Below are 20,401 nucleotides of genomic sequence, written 5' to 3'. Positions count from 1 at the left end.
TCCTGTGTATTTGAACCTGCCCTGACCCCTCTGACCACGGGTGGGGATGTGTTGGAGCCAAACAAACACACAATGTAAATCACCTCAAGGGATGGAAAACACCACAGGCCGTCCTTGTTTGCATGTGTGTAGACGCTCCAAGGAGAGGAATTTGTTTTTCAAAAAAGGAACGGCCGGGGAAGACATGACGGCTCTACTGGTGAGTTCTCCCTGTGCCATCCGTGTTCTCGGTGTTACCATCCAAGGACTTCAGGGACTCCACACAGCCATGACCTGACTCATTTGGCAAAAGGGCACCGATTGGTATTTATATTGACGTCCAAATCAAATTTGATGCGTTTCACTAGTGATACAGCAAATTTGGGGGGAAGTTGCAATTATTTTCACCACACACAGGGTGGCACTCTAGTCATCTCCAGGCCGCTTACAAGTGGATCAAGTGTCCACCTCTCTCTCTGTAAAGGAATGATGAATGTCGATCCTTCTACTGCAGGGTGGGGCCTGGTGAAGGATACAGATAAAACCTGGATAGATATCCTGTTAGATTTAAATCTAAATCAGTAATCTAATCAGTAAGCATGTCTTTTAATGTATCTTTTAGTGTATTTTGACTTGTATATTTGAGGCCAGATTAAACATGCTTTGGCCAAGGACCTATTTGACCTTGGTCCTAATTAATTTGCTAGCCGTTTTCAACCTGTCTTCATTGTTCCACCGGAGATGACAGACCTGTCTTTGCCACAGGATTGGTTTGAAGGATAATTTCCCTTCACCCTGCAAAGATTCTTAAGAGAAACGTGGTCCACTCATTGAGAAACATTCTGTCACTTTTAGTATCGAGAGGAACTGTCCATCAGGCTGTCAACTGTGTCTTGTTGCCCCACATAAACACTTAATTAGAAGTACAGTGTGTAGAATGGAAGGACCAGAGTTTCACCTTGAGCCTTTCATAAACTGAACTCTTTACCTTTACACGTACATCTTATTTAGGTTGAATGATATCTTTGCAAGCCGAAGGGCTTCCAGAGGAAACTGATTTGTGAGGGTTCCACTTCATAACTCAGTAACTAGGACAGATAGTTAGCAAAACTGTCTCTAATGTTGCATTTGATAAAAGCTTCTGAGACGAGATCAATGGTTTGTTTTTTTACACCATGGTTCAAAACTACTGAAATAACCCCAAATAACCCTTTGGCAAAAAAGAAGGAACCAAACTTCTCTCTGATTGGTATTCATCATCTTGTCTTGTTTTGAGCCACATTGCCGCAGGAGAACTGCTTCATACTCTGCCTTACAATACATTGTTACCTTGTGAATTATTTCAGAGGCTTTTAGCGCAGACTGAGTCACACATTTAAATACCAACGTCGGAGAAACAAGAAATCTGCCAGCAGAATTCGTTGTGGGCAACAAATCTTAAAATGTGATGAATTTAGCAGCTCCTACCTTTATTAACACATAGATAACAGCAGGAACTGCAGCACACGCATGCCGCTGTCTACATTGGTGCATTTTTAATCTGAACTGTGAGGTAGTCAAAGTCTCTTCTCTTTTGGCATTTTGGATTGAGATGGACTTCATCCCTGTGAAGGGCCATTGAAACCCCCCGGCATCTGTGTCATTGAGATGAACCTGCTGTGCGGCTATTCGTGTGTGAACAGCTTGGATTTGTGCTCATGTATGTACATACTCAAGAGTTTTAGGGGCCGATGTGATCACTGACAGTTTCTAATTAATATACATTGGTCTTTGTAAGAAGTATAGCTTGTGCATTCATATACAGAACCATGAATAATGATGTGCCAGAGGGGTTGGTATTGATAATAACCATTCATATTCCAGCAATAACGGATAGGGAGGTAAGTACACATGATCCCAACCTTCCCACTAGTGTAATAAGCAAACATTATATCTCCATTTGTCACATTTAGACATAATCATTCATCCACAAATTAATGACACTAAAGGCCTCATATAAACAAAGTGTTTATTTGAATTTGGTATGTACATTTTACAACAGCAAGGCAACACATAAGAGCACAGTAATACATAAATTATAGTAGATGAAAGAAAAAGGAAAGAAAAAACAATTTTATTTATTATAATGGTCATATTAGTATTCAAATAAGATAAATGCATTTTCTGTCTGTAAATGGAAACAGAAATGAGAGATATACATCCCCTATTAAAAAGTGTATGTGCTTCGCAGTCAACATGGCTGTGAGGTTTCTCTGCAAGTTCGCCTGGAGAAGTTCGCCTGGAGGGGGTTGGACAACGCAAGGCCTAAAATTATGAGCCTGTTTTAATGAGTTACGTTCAAATTAGCCTGTGTGCCATATCAACTGCATTAAAGTTGTATAAGGTGCTATTGCTGGGCTGAAACAGAAAGCAATTGAAGTGTAATGAGTCTGAAGTCAGGAGAGTGGCTGCAGTGCGGCTGCATGTCGACTGGATGGATACTGGCAGTAGCATGAAGGCACTTCAGCCGAGATGTGGTCCTGAACCTGATATTTGAGTTTTGCAAGATTTTAGTAAATCTTAAAATCATCAGTAGCGGTTAAATCCACAGGCCGTGCAGTGCCCCAGAGGAGCAGGATGGTTAGATTCTTCCACGTGTGCAAAGTGAATACTCTTTCCAATACATCAATTCTGATTGGCCAGAGCGGGTCCGTTATGGTCAAATGACCACACTGCTGTGACGTAGTGGCCTAAAAAAACAACATGTCTAAACGTACTCTTTTGTCCGAAAAGGCTACTGGTGTCAGCTGTTATCCAGCTGTGTAGTATAGTACTTCAAGTTAGATCTCTGGGGAAATAAATGTGTGCTCTTTCTAGCCATGGTGTGAAGAAGAAGCTGTGTCGTAGGCGAGTGCTATCAAGCCTCTCAATTTACTTTTCGCATGAAAGCAAATAAGCGTATTCCCCAAGATTTAGAACAATTTCTTTAAATGTTTTATAATTGGAAAGCTGCCACAGTATTATGTAAGTGGTTACAAAAGAAAAAATACCACTCAGATCGAACCTGTGAATTACAAGCCTCAAACGACACATTGCATTTCCACAGTTGTGCTTGCTAATCACGGATTGCCTCCTATGTAACGATCTGAGTATCCGACCACTCCAGCAGACGTCACCATTCCACTACCAGGCCGAAGGTTCAGTCGTGGCCTCGCCCCTGTCGTTGAATACACAGGAGCGTGACCGCCTGCGAAACATGTTGGTCCCTGGGCCTTTCCTCCTGGTGAGACGCAGATAAATGTCAGAGTGGAGGAACCTGGGGTAGGAGTCTTTTTTCATCAGGTTGTAGACTATCAGCTGCGCTGCTTCGAAACAGCTCTTTGTGGGCTTTGCTATGACCTTCTGAATGTCTGCCTTGGTGTTGTAGTCAATGTTGATCTGAATGAAAAAGAAATGAAAAACAAACCAGAATTAGGACTTATAATGGCGTATTAACTACATGCATTAAATCAACACTAAGTGGCATATTTTACAGTTACACACATATGCCTTGGTCCTAATGCATGATTTAAGGGTTTTGTGTCAGGACTTGAAAGGAGATTATAGCAACACAACAATAGCACATGGTTTACATGAAGCTGACAGTCCTAACACACAAATATATAAAACGTAAAGAAAAGCCACTTAAATCAACATGGGCAGGTTTTTCACAAATAAGATCAAATATGGATTATATTAAATTAATTTCCAATTGTCAAGATGCTTTTCAATACTTGTTCTCTTGTGAAATTAGTTCTCCCGAACACACGTATCTTCTTGACATTCTTACATTGGATTGTTTTTTCTAATCATGTGAGAGTCTTACACATTATTACAAATCATCACCACCAACACAGCTCTCAAAGTATTCAAGTGCACCACCAACAATGTTGAGCATATATTTACATCTCTCCGCAAACCATTCCAGCTAGTACACACTTTCATATTAGAGCACAATGTTCCATTTCTACAGACATTCATCTTAGACGGAAAGTGTGTGGGTGACGCTCTCTCCACTTCTGCAAAGGCATGTGAAAACCTCAAACCAGACACCAAATCCTTAACGGTCACATCTGCTGCAGGTCACGAAATCATATCAGATGGGGGTCGCTTTGTCGTTGCGAGGCAATGGAAACCTTTTAATCTGCAACTTCCTCGCACAGAAATAACCCAACCTGCTTTGCAGGGGTGCGTGCATTAGATGCATGACCTCCGTTGGCTGCTGCTCCCAACCATTGTTCGTAAAGGTCAACCTGCTGCAGGCCCGAGGCACTATGCGCTGCTTAGGAGTTTTCCCACCGTTGTTTTTATACAATGACAATATTTTAAACCCACAACAGCTTATTATGTAGCATTACATATGTGACATGTATGATTGTTTAAAATGCCTCGCCATACCTCTTTAGGGGCATCTGAATCAATATAAACCGTATAAATACATCTGGCTTTGGACAGCAGCTTGGTGTCTGAATCAATGGTCTTGTATTCTTCACAGGCCAGCCAGAACTCAATGTTTTCCTCACTGAACTCTGTCCTGAGGAACTGAGAAAAGCTTTCCACACCATCTGATGAAAAGAAACAGAGACAAAGGCGCACCGTCGGTTACTATGGCGACACAATACAAAGACAAAACTGCTGCTCAAAACAGAATCACTCACTGAGACTGTTGGGTAAACAAAGTTCACATTTGAGTTTTGAGGATGTATGAAGGAGGCATCAACTGACAATTACTTCTTCTTAATAGCAGTATTGCACAAAAGAATTACATTCAATTATATCTTAAATAGACTTATTGAAGTATTAGTGTCAGCAGTGACTTCACCAAACAACCACACTCAGTCATTTGCACTGTTTCTATGGCGATCTGATGTGCAAGTTTTGTTCTTATGAGGAAGTTGCAGTTTCTGTAAAACTATATATGCTAAAACATTCAAAGATGTAGCGAAACTCTTCCTGCTTGCTCCATTAACCATGTATTGCCTTTAGCATTTAAAAAAGAAGTTTACAGAGCAAGTGGAGCGAATTGTTTGACACTAAAAGAAACTGTTTTGGAAGGCGATTCGCCTCAACGTTCTTGGGAAGTTTTGGGCATTAATCTGACCTGAGTGCTTCAGCAATTCTTCAAAGGAGTCGCTCCATTGCAAAGCTGTTTCTGGTGAGATGCTGCAAAAGACATTAAAATATTCAGAGTTAAGGTCAGCTCTTTCCCAACGATGCTGCAAGAAATGTCTCGGATTCTCGTGACATGTTTAGTTTTCAATGTGCAATGAGTCATGGAGGGTGCTGGAAACCAAGGTTAGAAAAGAAGGATATCCGTCAAACACAACGTTGCACGTATGTGAAATCAATAGACTTTGCCTCACTTGGTGGTGGTATTTGTCTTTTTATTGGGACTGACGTTTTCATGAGAGCCCGACTTAGTGAGAAAAAGGCTTAGTCGGCTCTTCCTCTCCTTGTCTTTCTGTCTGCCAACAGAGGAGAAAATACATCAAGTTCCACCAACTGTGTGCACGAGCAACTGTGGCATTGTTCACCAAATCAGCAACTCATGAGAGAATTACGCCCCATAGACACATTTCCAAAGTGGCTTACAAGACAAGTGATACATTACACAACCTCTTTGTGAAACAAAACAAATTGCAAGACAAAAAGGCAGAAGAGACAACTTTATAAACTCTAAGAGCCTCACATGGTGTTGGCTGTAGTGACTTTCAAAAATGACATATCTCTACACACTTGTTGTTTCTTGAGTAAAATACGGCTTATATTTTTTACAGAAAGAAGCTGTTGCTTGACCTCTTCCTTTGAAAAATATGTCACTATTCACTCATTTCTGACATTTACTGCAACTTTGACTAAAGCACGCGACAAAACGACACATGAAAAACACTTGAAAACAACTTTGTTTGGCACACCAACCTGCTACTATCGTCCTTCATCGTTGGTGCCTGCAAGTCTTCTGGACCAAGAATTTTGAAATACACTTCCTCCTTTGGGGCCATGTAGTTGAATTGAGGAAATAGAAAAAGAAGCGCTTCCATGCTGGTTCGTCTGTATCTGATGTGCAAACCGGCAGGCCACAAATAGCTCGGTTATTTTTTTTAACCCGTCACTCGATGAACCACCTCGCCTTTTATAAACCCAGCTCACTTCACATCTGATTTCCCATATGTGCTCTACTTCCTGTAATGGGGCAACCACTTATTGCTAACAGCTCCATCAGTGATACAGAAACCCCCCTGGGTTCAACATCCTGTCGACTGTTTACTTAGAAATGTGAAAAAGACAGCTGGGTGCCCTCATTCATTATTTTTTTGTTTGTTTGTTTATTTTTGCTTGAGGTTATACCTCACAGTTGTGCGATAGCAACGGGTACTACAGCAGTTATGACATGACCAGGTATCATAAAAACAACTTCTGTTGTCAGACTTTTTGTAAATTGTGTTTATTCTTTGTCATTGCTGCTGTTGATGAATGTAAGAGATTATAAGAGATCATTACTGTTATCCTTCAATTCAACGTGCACCACTATCAAGGACAGACACTGCAGAGATGGAAACAATGAAATGTAATGAATAATGAAGTGTGTCTGCACATAGCCTGCGCAAAGCTCTTTCCTGAACATCTTAATGGAGAAAACAAACTCCTTGTGACATTGTGAGAAGCAATGGGGAGTAGGTGTTTTCTCTGGCAGATGGACACGAACGAGATGTATTTTTGTGAGAAAGAAACTGAAAGATGTTTCTTCCGTTCTGACAAAAATGAATATAGTGATGAAGAAAAACCGCAGGTCTTCCAGTAACCAGTAATAGTTTCTTAATTTAACCCCAATCAAGTCAAAGATCTATTACTTGTATGTTTAACCTTCACTGTGCTGGATGTATGTGCATTTATATTTGTGAGTTTGACACATATTTTACTGTGTGATGCCAAAACTCAAACCCTTCAGTTTACATTGAAGATCATGACACCATAGATCTGCATGTCTTTGCTGTAATAGGTGCATACAGCTAGCAGCACTAGCAAGGGAAAATTCTCTTACCTAATATTACATCCATGTAACTGAAGAATAAATCAAATCCTTTGTGTATCCACATATTAAAAATAACATTTATTGATTCAGAGAGACACAATCTGTACTGCAAAGACATTTATACAGCTACAACCCAGTGAGCCGGTACAGAAGCTGCAGTATCCTTTTCCCTTCAGGTAAACAGCAGACTGCTGAAACACTAAAACCAAATTAAAGAGCAGTCATTAGCTCCGCTGTATGTATTTGCCTCTTGTCAACATTCCGGGTGAGAGAACAAACCAAATCAATAGACAGACAGAAACAAAGAGGTTCTCCCACCAGCTGGGACAAAAGATTAGGATTGTGTTATTTTAATCATTTTGGAAAAATTTTCTCATTTACGGTTTTAATTATTTAACCACCACGCCAAGGCTTGTGTTTGGTTCTCCATGCTGCGTGACTACACATTGCTAACAAAGACGGAAAGAAAAACAGAAAGCGTGCTTCTGCATTTATTGCCAGAGAAGAGGTTTGTCTGAAATCAAGTTATCTTAGGAATAAACAGGATGCCTGAAGTGTCACTGTACAAAGCACTCAGTGACACGATTAGAAAATCACATACATTGTTTGATCACTGATATAAACGATTGTCCTCATTCTGTTGCAGTATTAGGCCATCACTAAACACCATTATACATCTGTAAGTAGAGATAATATGCAAATACATCTTCAGAATCTTTTGGGGTTTTGGGTGTTGCTTGGTAAAAAGGGGAAGTGATAAAGTTAAAACTGCTGACATGGGTGAAGGAGGAAGGAGGAGTATTGTTACTTCCTGTCTGAAAACATGTCCTCACATAAGTCTAGTCCGCCCGTTACGTTTGCATTTTCTGAAAATAAGAAACAGACTCTGAACCTGAACCAGCAGGATGCTCACAAAAACAGTCAAGGCTTGAAAGTTCTCCAAAATGTTTCATTTGCAAGATTCTATTTGTGTTCATGCATTCAAAAGGAAGATAAACAGTATGCCTCAGTGGGATTGCTTTCATCTAAAATTGGGACACTGCATATGTGATGAAGAGAAAGGCATGTGGGTGCAGAACAAAGAGGCTGGGCATCGACACAGCCTTGAACCTTCCTGTGAGAGAACATTATGTCAAACTAGCAAGGACAAGGAAGGATAAAGAACTTCTTCTATTTCTGTCCATCATTTGCCACAATAGACGTTCCATTTAATGCCATCTAATAACAGCTGAGAAAAAGAAAATTCATCTTTCACCTAGGCATGATTTTAGATTGTTTTGGAATTATGGTCAGAAGCTGCAGTCAGTTAGATGGGAGAGAGACCGAGACGGTACTTGAAGATGGAGACAGCTTTTTGCATTGGAAGTAAAAGGCGCGACAGACAGCAGAGAACTGTGCAGAGGAATTCCTCCACGTGTCGAACACACAGGGGAAGAGTGGCAAACGGTCCACGTTAGTGCCCCGGATCATGTTGCTAGCTGCTAAGCTACTTCCATCTCAACATCTGCCCTGCGCAGCTCACAGTCTGAAGAGGACCGCCGTGTCCCTGAAAGACAGAGGTTTGGAAAACGTGCTGACTAAATGTGGGGAGATTGTTGGCACGTCAACCACAGCCGTCAAATGATGGAGAAGTTGAGAGCACAGCATTTTAATATTGATTAGTTGTGCAAGTGGAACTCAGCTTACTTACAACGATCATGATTCTTGTCTGTGTGGTGCAGGAAAACAACATTTTCCAATCTCTTAATACCCAGCAGTGGTGCTTTCCAGCTTCGGTTCTGCAGTTTGAAAGATAATGACCCCTACTGGGTGGTTTGGCTGCTTGTGCAGTGGATGCAAAACCAAAAGTGCATGCTATATGTAACCTTAAGGGAAATACCGAGGTCATATTTTCTCAAACATGAGCCCAATTAAAAGGAGAAACACATTAAGCAGTCCATGAGAGGCCTGGGGTTTCCTTTGCTCCGTTTGCAACCCACATAATAATAATAATCCTAATAATGATAACTATACACTTTATTTATAAAGAATTTTTCTTCCAAAGGTAGAAAAACAGCACAAAAAAACACAATAAAGAGAATAAAATACAAGCAACAGAGGGATCATTAAAACAGAAAGACGATGAAATTAACTAAAAATACATAAAACGGCCAAGAGGGACGATAAGACGATAACGCCATATAAAATATTCATAACTTTTTTGCAATAAAAAAGGATTTTAAAGGCCTCTGAAAAGGCCCCGGTCAGCTTTGGTAACAGCCTGAGACTAAGGAACAACCAGCAGGAAAACAAGGCTAAAGAATATATGTTTTGGAGGAAGACCATTTAAAGGTGGTAAATTTGGCATCCAGAGCACAATCGCAGCAGCAAACAAAGTGGAGTAAAATCTCTCCCTCTGTGCGTTGTAATCACTCACTATTTTTCTCTATGCTGACCAGAATAGTTTTTTGTGTGTCAATCTCTTGAAAGATTTTATTTTCACAAAAATAAGCCTGATCTCACCAAGGGGAAATACTGTGGAAATCATTATGTGATAGCACTAGTTGAATTTCTTGTATAGGTGCGGTTAAATGAATATGCAGCGGCCCGGCTTGAACGTACAAATCCTCACAGCGAATGTGTAAAGTGGCTTCCACAGCTTTGCGATAAGGGTGGGCTCTCCCTCAATAGACTTTACAAGAACGTCGAGAGCTTCCAGGAAATGAGCTCCACTTTTAGCTGATGTGTCTGAGAAACAGCAGACACGGCTGCACATTGGTGACATCATTTCCCTGAGAGCGACACGCAGGTGCTCCCTCCACAGATGAAAGGCGAGACACTCTTTGCTGCAAATTGTCAGCTCACAGCGTGCCCGGCGTCGGGGAATGTGCGAGCAAGCACAGAAATGTTTGCTCTGGTCTGCTGTGAAATGGCTGTGATGTGGGAAATGACTCAACACTCAGTACGTGTGGATACTCTCGAACTGAAGCAACAACACCCGATTCAGAAACTTACACTGTAGTCATTCCCTCAAGTACGGAATAAATAAACTTAAACTGTAGGTTTTCAAGTCATTTTGATTTGTTTTACACTAACCGATGGAGGTCATCTATTACAAATCAACCGTGTTGCCCACTGACCAACCCTGATGAACCCAGCACAGCAAATCCTTGTTTTCATATTAGCTTTACATATCAGGGAAAACTGACTCAATGGCGCCTGACGTGGTGAAGCTTTGTAATGCAACCAAAGGGTGAACAGACTAATATAAAAACTATGTTGCTCATGAGTAATCCAGGTTTTAATGGGTTTGAATAAATAATTTCCTCAGTTGGAAGAATGGGAGTCGACTCTAAACACATCAATGCATGTGGATGTATGTTCACACACGCTGTCTGGACTCTGAAGCTTATTCAGACTGGAGTTTTCTGCCTGCTGTGGCAAAATGCAAACTCCATCCTGATTACCATACCAGCTGCTGGAAAGATCGTTTTTCACATTTTATTTTTCTCTTTTGCAAGCGTAGTGTGGTGTCAAATCAAAATGGACCACCCCACCTCCACTCGTGAACAAATTGGCTCTGCCACCGCATCTTAGTTCCATTTCAAATGAGGACCAAATGCAAGTCAGATTCCAACATTCGGCCCTCCCATGAATAATGCATCTGTTTCTGCACATGCTTTACACATTTATGTTTTATTGTGATTTCTAAGTTTAGGCTCTTATCCAATACAGGATTATTTTTCTTCCTTTAAATATTCCTTTCTGAAGACTTAAGATGCATTACCGCCGAGCAGACACAAGCATCTCTGCTGGGATTGAGCCGAGTGAAGGTGATGGTGCCAAGACGAGGCCTGCAAAGCAGGCAGGGTGTTTTTTTTTTGTTTTTGTTTTGTTGCAGTGCCCTGTTCCCTAGCGCAGACACCCTGAGTGATGTGGTTGTAAAGAGGCCTGGACAGAGTTCTTTATCATAGGTCCATGAGACTTTCAGAGTCTCTCCAGTAATCAGGTCCACATGCCGATAGTGATGGATTTTACTCCACAGCGACTCTGCCCCGGACAACGCACACACACAAATCAGAATTTACATGCCGAGTCTTTCTTGATCAATAAACATTTTCTCCTGAGGTTTTAGTAATCAAATCAAATGCTCTGTTGATACATGAGATAACGCACAAATGGGATGACTTCTTGGTAAATATTTTCTGTCAATGCACATAAACAAAATCGATTTCTCTCAAATCAGCATGTGTTGTTTTTAATTCCAGACACTTACAAGAAAATTACTGTTGGACAACAAGCATATGCAGGCAGACACCGTTGTCCGAATTACAAAAATGCATCATCAACATCGCTGTAAAATACAGACATCATTTTAATCAATTAGCCGGGGGCACTTGCCTCACTGATGAAGACAGAGAGAAGAGAAACAAAGGGCCTTACTCCTCAGGTTGGATGAGGAGGAAGTTGCCCTATTTCAGCCGTGACAGATGTTGGAGCACGTCTGGACGCTGCCGGACTGCTAAAACTTTTAGACAGCTGCTTGATATTTCACATTCGACCTCGGTGTCTCATCATTGCAAAAAATGTAATAAAACTTTTACTGGCGGACTCATACTGTGACACAGATTGAGTTTAAATTGTGAAGAACCCTTTTACTGGAACGGCAGTTTGTGAAATGGCCTGCTGTCTTATTTTATATAAGGTTAATATTTGTTTTTTTATATAAAAATATAATTCAACCATTTAAACTCTAAGGTGAACCGATTAAAGACAGAAAATGTTTGGTAATTGGACTTGACTTTTTTGACACATTATCATCCCTATCATGCTCAAAATGCTTGCATAATTCCAAAGGCTCCTTCCTGTTCTCACTGAATAGACAGGAGTCGATTTCTTAATCAGTTTGACTGGTGCTGCTATCTCATCCGTGCAGCCAGGGGAAAGTAGATAGTGTACCATGCGTAAAAGCCAGATCTTTTTGATTTACTTTCATCCCCTCTGCAGGGAGGTCAGAGTTCAGAGTCGGCTCCAGGCCAGTAGTCCCGCTGGGGATTAAGTGTCAAGGACGCGTTAGGTCGGGGTGCCTCCAGCCGGGTCCTCTGGTTTTTAGGTGTGTAACCTTGCACAGTGTGCCATTCCTGCTGCCTAAAAATCACCTCCAGAACACCTTCATCATAGCTTTTATTCATTTAGTATTGATTTATTGTCCTTTCAATGATTTCAATGGAGTTTGGTAACTTGTATTTTAGATAAATGTAAATAGGTCTGTTGAGTGTCGAAGCCATAATTTCAAAAGATAATGTTTGGCACGTTCCCACAAAGCAGAGTTATGTCCACTGTTGTTCGAGTCCTACCTCGACAATATTGCTGTGCAGAAAGCTCCCATTTGACTCATGATCTCTGCTTCACCATACTGGAGAAAATGAATCACATTCATTCACTGTATGCTGTTCTATTTCTAACTATAGGGCACATTTTCATATTTTAAATTATACTGTTTATGGTAAAATCCTGAAATGCTGACAAAGTGTCACAGGCTTAAAATGAGTCATTTCTCCCCATTTCTTTCACTAAATGATTGTGAAAGTTGGCATGTTTTATGGCTCATCATTGAGGTTGCTCTCCCCCCCCTTTCCTCCCCCCTCTCCCCTGTCTTTCATCCCAACAGCTTACAATCTAAAAGTCCAGTTCTCCCGCTCTCACACATAGGATGAGGCACGTCTAATTAGAGTGAATCATTTGGCTGATGGTCTGTGAAACACATAGCGGCGATTATCAGTGTACTATAAACAGCCCGTTATCTGTGAAACCCCACTGCCTGTGAGCGCACAAGGATGGATGCGTGATTAATATGCAAAGAAACCAGGTCACAGCTAAAACTATCCAACGGTCAAGCAGGAACGACACCCCGGTCAGATGAGCGTGAAATAACGAAACTTGTTTGCACGATGACATCTTTTATACTCATTTACGCACAAAAGCCTACAAATAGAGACGTATTCTATGTCGTATATCAAAATGTTCAATTCTCTTAAGCCGGTGTTAACCACACACATTATTTCAGACACCCAACCATAAAAAGCTTTGAGGCAAGAAGTAATGCTCCTTTTGCATGGAACCCATGGGACAATAAATGGAAAAAATATGTATTATGTCAGTTGACGACAGCAGCATTTCAAAATGAGGTAAAGCAGGCCAAGTACCGACAGCGCTTATGTTAGACGACAAAAGTTATATTTTTTATTATATCATATAAATATTTCATCCTTTTCACTGTCCTCCATGAAAGAATACATAACCAAATACTACACAGTTTGCTTAAACCAGATTAAATTGATTAAGTTTGCAATGATAAAGGAAGAGAACGCTGACTTTTATAGGTACGTGCATCCTAGGATAATTACCTCCAATAAAAGACCCCAAAATGGATTTATTCAATCAATTTTATTCCGTCACCAAAGCTAAATATCTTCATGCTGGATTTCTTACAGATATTCTGTTGAGGCGAACACTTAAAGGTCATTCGATTGGTTAGTGGTGTTTAAAATTGACAGTTGAGATTTAGTTACCAGGAGCCGTGGTCCTCAGCTAACGACAGTAAACCCCATTATGTTATAGAATGAATCATAATGTTCAAACCACAGTTTTCAGCATCGCCGGCCCACTATCCACTACTTCATCGTGAATAGCTCGTGCTCTAGTTAACACAAATCATTTGGGTCTCATTAAAATGTTTATAATGAATAAAGAACCGACTTAATGTGCCACCGGAGTGACCTGTGATGGTTGAGAACGTCATTAAATCACCAGTCATCAAAGTGCAGGCTGATCCTGGATGATTAGCACGAATGTACAGAGAGAAAAACTTGAAAACAGTATGGAGCAAAATGGTGCTTGTTCTTTATAGTAATTATGTCAAACATACAGAAAGTACATCCACACAATAGGTACTTTCCTGTGATTAGACAGTAGGTCGTTGAGAGAAAGACAGTGAAAGTGAGTTCGCATTTGTGGACTCAACCCTTTTACTTTATCATAACGATCCTGTGAGTGTCATTGCTCTCAATGAAGCGGGTCTATTGCCATGGCTACCGGGTGTAGATATCAGCAGCCTTGTCAAGTGTTAATACAATGCACTGTGCTATGATGACTTGACACCAATTACAATTTATTTATTTAAATGACTATGTTCCAGAAACACACAGGATACGCCATGTTAATACTAGAATTCTTTTTGAGCCTTTCGTTAATTACTTGTTCACACAGTTGGAATTATTTGGGGGTAAAAACTTTCTGTATGTGTTAAAATCCACCACCTCTAAACCTTACTATATTTACTTTGTCGTTTTGTAAAACTTTATACACTGTAATATCAGTGGACCTGCATCATGGAGCTGTACCACATGTGATTCCAGAAAACTGCTAATGTTGTCACGGCTGCAGCAGAGCGGACTACGTCGGGATCAGGTGGTACAGACCAGGTCAGAGAATGAAGCTTGTAAATGGAAGTTTAATGATTTGGATCTATCTATCTCGGCTGAGGACGTGAGCACCAACATGTAACTGAAAAAATAATCTTGTGTTGAAATGAAAGTGGCCTTGAGCGCGGCACTTTTCATCCAGCGATCCGCCGCCGCGTCTCACTACAGCAGCCCGTGCAATCGACTGGACGCATACATGTCAACTTATTTATTGGACAGGGCCGAGATAAAAACCATAAGGATGCTCCTAAAGAGACGCAAAACACAACTCAATAAGCAGCACTTTACGGAACGATTATCCAACCCATTCCACCTGTTCCACATGTCTCACAGTGACATGTCACCTATAGGTGAAACTTTCCTGACAAATACAAATGAAAATGTAACATGTAGTTTGCATAGTCTCGCAATAATGTCAAGAGTTCTTGTGTTCAATGTTGATTATGCATCATTGAAGAAGAATATCTTCTACAATCTTGTGGTGTTGTCAGTCTTTTCACAATATCCCAATTTAAATGTGACTCTATTGTGCTTTGTGACTAGAAAACAACACGCACCCATAAACACGGGAGGCTAACGGACGTTGGCAAATTGTACTATTGACAGCCACATACTCACACTAAACACTCAACTATCTTGAAATGGTCTGTTCACAGTGATAAAGGTAATTGCAGCATGAATGCAGGATGAATCCATAGCAGGGGGGGTACGTTGAACGTTGGAGGGGGGTGGGGGGGGGGGGGGGGGGGCGTATATTTGATCTGCGGATGCATCCCTGGATGCAACTAAATAACAACATTGTCATGCATTCATTTATGAAGAAAATGGGTACATATGTTGAGGAAAACAAAATGTTTCAGATGCCAGATGAAAATTCAAAATATGAAGAAAATGTTGTGCTAGGCACAATACAGGCTCACAGAGACAAAGCGCTTGCAATGGACTTGTTTAGTTCAATGTGGTACATCCTACTGTATGATCCAAGATAAGCAAAAGGCTGAATGCAAAATAAAGGATTTGTCCTTGTGCAACAATCAAATCAAAGCTTTTAACTTTATAGAATTCAGTCGTTCACATTTCTTTGTACATTTTTCTTTCAGGTCTATGAAAGCACTCAAAGCCCACCCAGGGACCGAGTTTGTTACACAGTTCAGACGCCGCGTATCAGCTGAAGTGGTTCTGATGCGTTGCAATCTGCTTTCAAGTCTTTGGTCATTTGTTAGAGAACAGCTCCTGTCCATACATATTCATACGAGTTGCACATTGGATTGACAGGTCACGATGCCCCCACATTCTGTTTTTAAGATTACCTTTTGAACTTAAAAAAAAAAAAGCATCCATGCAAATTCCTTATTAGATGCATGCTTTTCAAACCGTTCTCTTGATATATCAACACAGCGTGTGCATGAGTGTTTTTTTTTTCCTTCCCCTAATTAACCCACTTAGATTGTATGCAAGGCCAAGATTAAACAGAACCTTTCATTCTCTGCCCCAATCAACCGCATCTGTCTTGAGGACACAATCGTCTCTGTTTTAAGTCAAGGGTAAAAGAAAACACACTGTGTGGTTTACCATTTGTAGAAATCACAGTCTGACCCACTGAGGCGACACACGGGGCGAGGCACGCTAGAGATGCCTTATGAATCCAATCTACGGCGCGTGCATCAGTCGGCCAGTTTCTTTCTTCCCTTTTTGTTTCCTTCTGTGAGGAGAGTGAAGGCGGGCGGGATTCCTCACATCATGTGATAAACTTTGGAATGGCAGAAAAAGGTCCCACAAAAGAACAGGAAATGGATTGATAGGTGAGGCATTCTTCTCCGCTTGAAAAAGTCCATCTTTGGTATTCATGTGAGTCCACCAGGGACCTGTGGAGGTGCCTCCCTCCCAATATTCAGGGAGATTAACTCCGGGTGTAGATAGAGGACACCCTTCATTTCACACATTCCTGTTATAAGAACTAATTAACAGTCAGGAAAAACATTCACTAAAATATTCACTCTATTCAATTCAAAAGACTTGCAGAGACCACTCGTTCTGGAAATGTCAGCTTCTGCCGAATAGATTTTGGCAAAGTGAATTAGTCAGGCACTTGAGCAATGAATAAGTAATCCAGGTGTTGGCTATCCAAAGAGCGAGCAGATCAGTTGCATTGATATTCAAAATGCAGCCACATAACTCACAGACGGAAGAACGCAGAGGAATCGATGGATCAGCTTTAAATCTGCTTTAATCTGAACATGATGTCTTTTCTAGGACTTTCTGACAACTGATGAATGAGACACGTGCTGCTTGCAGGCGATAATGTTTTCTGGGGAATCCGACCCAGTGTGAGTATTTTAACAATCGCATTTTCAACCCAAACCAAAGTCTGTTTAGTCTAGAGCTCGTTGAAGCTTTTCAATAAACTCTAACTGATCTTTCCTGCATTAACGTAACGTCATTTGTATTCATGTGAAGACATTACAAAAGGACCGTTATATAGAAAAGGACAAAAACAGATGTGTGGTTGATGTGAATATACAGTATTCATAGTAGAGATATAGAGTTCTGTAATGAGGACATCCAAGTTACTTTAAGGTCAAATATAGAATAATAAATATAATCCGTATTAATACAGAGATTATTAGTAAATAACGATCTAATCCAACAATCAGAAAGGTATTAATTGAGCTCTTTTATTTGACAGAGTATGGGATATAGAAAAGCAAAACAATTTTGATCAATTACAGGACAGGATTATCATACTTGTTGGAGGACCTAGAAAAGAACATTTTAAATAAAAATTGAAGGGCAATACATTTGATCATTTTGTCATTGTTGAAGCAACCTCCTCTATATTGTAAACTCGCCTTTGCCACATCTTCACGCGTTATGGAGAACTTCACAGCAAACACTGTTAATAAGCAACCATCCGTTAATAAGCAACGTGATTCTGAATTGTTTATGATTCGACATTTATTCTCTCGCAGCTCTGTTTGGACTCAACAAGCTCCTTAGGGAACTATTTGGCTTTTCAGCTGCTAAACGCTTTTCTGTGTTCAACAGCTTGCTGCTAACACGTGGAACGACTGTTTGGCTGAGAAAGGTGGTGCACAGTGGGTTTGGAGCTTCACTGAAGTCTTGCTTTGTGCAACTTTAAATGCAAATGCGCAAAAATAGATCAAGAAATGAATGTAGATTAACACTATAACATTTTATATATATAATGTTTAACATTATATATAGAGAGAGATTTTGTGGTCCTTACTCTGAAGGCTTGAAAATAGGGTAAAAGTACACATTAAAGTCTTAAGCAAAATAAGTTGAAATAACTAATATATAATATAAAAACTAATGTAAATGTATTCTTGCTCTATGGAAATTGTTTGAAGGGCTAAATTTGGAATAATGCCACGCTTTTTTCATCCTCCTTTGTTCATCATGAGGGAAAAGTTGAAACAAAAGTGTTTTCCGTGCTTGTTGCTCGCAGCAACCACATTTTCGCTGTAGTCTTTTTGATCTAGGAGGGAGTGCGCGTCCTAGAAAGGATCTCCACTGGGAGCATCGGGAGCGCCTGGCGCATGTGATGTGATACCAAGAGGAGAAGCCGCGCTGGAGATGAGTGATGGCTGTCTAAAGGTGAGCGACTCAAAGGTTGTCTGTTCAAACCCTCACGCTGGATGCCTAAGTAAGGGAGGTAACCCCCCCCCCCCTTCAGCTCGTCAAGAGCACGGCCCGTCACTGCTAACAGAGAAATCCTGTTGGGTATCACGAGGCTCGTGAGCCGCGTCACAGGCTCTACGCCAAGGCAGCGTGTTTTTGCCACTCAAGCGCCGAGGCCTTTGAGCTGTTTTGGGGAAGTTAAGTGATGCAACCTTCTATCTCATATGCTGAAATGCAGTCATGTAGATGAAGCACACATATTCTCTCAGATGCTGGGAGGGTGAGGGGGGGGGGGAGGGGAGGAGGGTACGAGGGTCTCCACTGACATTATTGTTTCAACAACACAGGATGAAAGGCTGTGAAAGTGTCTCAAAGTTTCGCTGACCGGCTTTGACACCGGCGCCTCCCGCTCCCGTCTGACAGATGAGAGAGGGAAACATTTGCACACCTGTCACTCGCTCACCCGTAAAAAAAGAAGAAAAAAAAGCCTCAGCTTGCTGTTGTACGTCAAAGGAGGGCACAGCATCCGAAACCTCTGAAAATAAGTTTATGCGATGAAGTGGGAGACGTTTGCGATTCAGAGGCTCGTGTGGAACTGCTGTGTGTGTTACCTGAACGTGTCCACAGGTGCTTCACACTTCCGTGGTGCATTTCAGGAATGCGATCAAACCAGCCTCCCTTTCAAGCGAGTAAAATAAATAAACGGCTGTGCTAATTGATGTGCCTCAACGAGCCGGGTCGGCCCACCAACCTCACTGATCAAGCAATCATCACAATGAAATAATCAAAGCACAAAGGTAGAAATTTCCCCAAAAAGCAATCATCGGCCCGGTTTGCGGTGTGGTGGTTAGCCTCGCAGCAAGAACCTTTCTGGGTGGAGATTGCATGTTCCTGCCTGCGTGGCAGAGGGAGGATTCTGCGCTGGGATTGACTCCAGCCCCCCCTGCCCCCCCCCCCCGCGACCCTCTAAGGATAAACGGCATAGAAGATGACTGACTGATTAACGATCGGAGCCCAACACTTATTCAAGCTCAACCTACGTCAGCTATGACGAATTAGATATTCTGTCACAGCCCTTTCATTCAAGTTTATTATCACTTCCACCAAGTCACGTCCTGCAGTCAGATGAATGTTGCATTTTGAGCTATCGTGTACAACCATTTAAATGCAAAGCATTTAGATTATTTTTGGATGAGGATCTGTATCCAAATGCAACTTCTTCAAATGCGTTTCCTTTTTGTTTGTTTGCAGCTTCTCTGCGGTCTCAGACATCGATGGCCAACCCGTCTCGTCTGATTTTAGTCTTTTCTGAGGCATATTTAGGCTTGAGTGCTATCAGCATTCCTTTGAGCTTTGTTGGCCATGTCAGGTTTTTCCATCACTTCGCTACGAGCTTAAAAACTGAGGAAGCCGTTATATGGTCAGATGTGTCATAACGGTGTTTTTTTACACAGCGGGCCCCTGGCACTCGCTTTGGAAGCCGCTGCTCTATTTAACCTTGATGTAAACTTGTTTAACAGCGGTTGAAATAAATAAAAAAATATCAACAATCAACCAGTCTTTCCAGGCTGTAATTGTACAGCACACGATATGGTCACAATAAAACTATTTTATTGCCTGCGTCTCAAAAAAAAGCTTCAGGACTCCCTCATCTAACTCTGCTTTTTAACAAGGCCTGCATATATACGTTTATTGAATGAAAAGTGACCCGTTCATGCAGGATAATTATGACTGTGTTAATCTGGGTTTGAATTACTGACCCCAAAACATGAACAATAATGAACCCGAGTCCTTGGTGGTAAGTACTGAGCAGCCCGGAGAGTCATTGGCCTCTAATGCCCTGACAGCGAGGTGTATGAGATGAAGGGGAAAGAGAACAAAAGCTCTCCGTAGCTACAGCTGCCAGCCCGGCTCCTCTCATGGAATAAAAATGGACCTCTTATCTCCGATTCTGTGGCCGCGGCTTGATCCACACTGATCTAAAATGACTTTGTAGTTCCAGAACATTATCCTGCCTCTTTGCAGCCATCAGTGGAATCGGCCAACACACAAGCATTAATTATAAATCCATTAAAAGGGCTGATTCGTCCGCAATGCAGCCATTATCAGATGACATGTCATTATTTTCTCTCTGCGCTGCAGCACGGAGAGGCGGCGGCTCCCGTCCTGTTCACAGGAGCAAGCATCTCATCTGTTTTGGGGGCTGGTTTGAGAGCACAGAAGGAATCCCAGTGAGCGGGTGACGGGTGTCACCTGTATGTAATGT

General features: G+C 41.4%; 1 protein-coding gene across 1 annotated transcript; it reads right to left on the bottom strand.

Annotated features, from left to right (window-relative positions):
* Positions 1-1,973: 1,973 nt before the first annotated feature.
* Positions 1,974-6,165, bottom strand: rgs18 (regulator of G protein signaling 18). The gene is made up of 5 exons (XM_037459408.2): positions 5,917-6,165; positions 5,361-5,462; positions 5,099-5,160; positions 4,396-4,562; positions 1,974-3,396 (listed from the first exon to the last, which is right to left on the bottom strand). Exons 1-5 carry the CDS (start codon positions 6,036-6,038, stop codon positions 3,142-3,144), a joined length of 708 nt encoding a protein of 235 aa, XP_037315305.1. The 5' UTR covers positions 6,039-6,165; the 3' UTR covers positions 1,974-3,141.
* Positions 6,166-20,401: the final 14,236 nt, after the last annotated feature.

Source organism: Pungitius pungitius, chromosome 15 (genome assembly GCF_949316345.1).
Source record: "Pungitius pungitius chromosome 15, fPunPun2.1, whole genome shotgun sequence".
In the NCBI taxonomy this organism is placed as follows: Eukaryota; Metazoa; Chordata; class Actinopteri; order Perciformes; family Gasterosteidae; genus Pungitius; species Pungitius pungitius.
Note: the sequence above shows the minus strand (reverse complement) of the source record. Positions and strands in the feature narration are given on the sequence as shown.

Coding starts and splice junctions, on each gene's coding strand:
- rgs18 (XM_037459408.2), bottom strand. CDS start 6,038: ATGGAAGCGCTTCTTTTTCTATTTCCTCAATTCAACTACATGGCCCCA. Junction 5,161..5,360: donor AAGACAAATACCACCACCAA/GTGAGGCAAAGT, acceptor TGTCTTTTGCAG/CATCTCACCAGAAACAGCTT. Junction 3,397..4,395: donor ATTCAGATGCCCCTAAAGAG/GTATGGCGAGGC, acceptor TTTTTCATTCAG/ATCAACATTGACTACAACAC.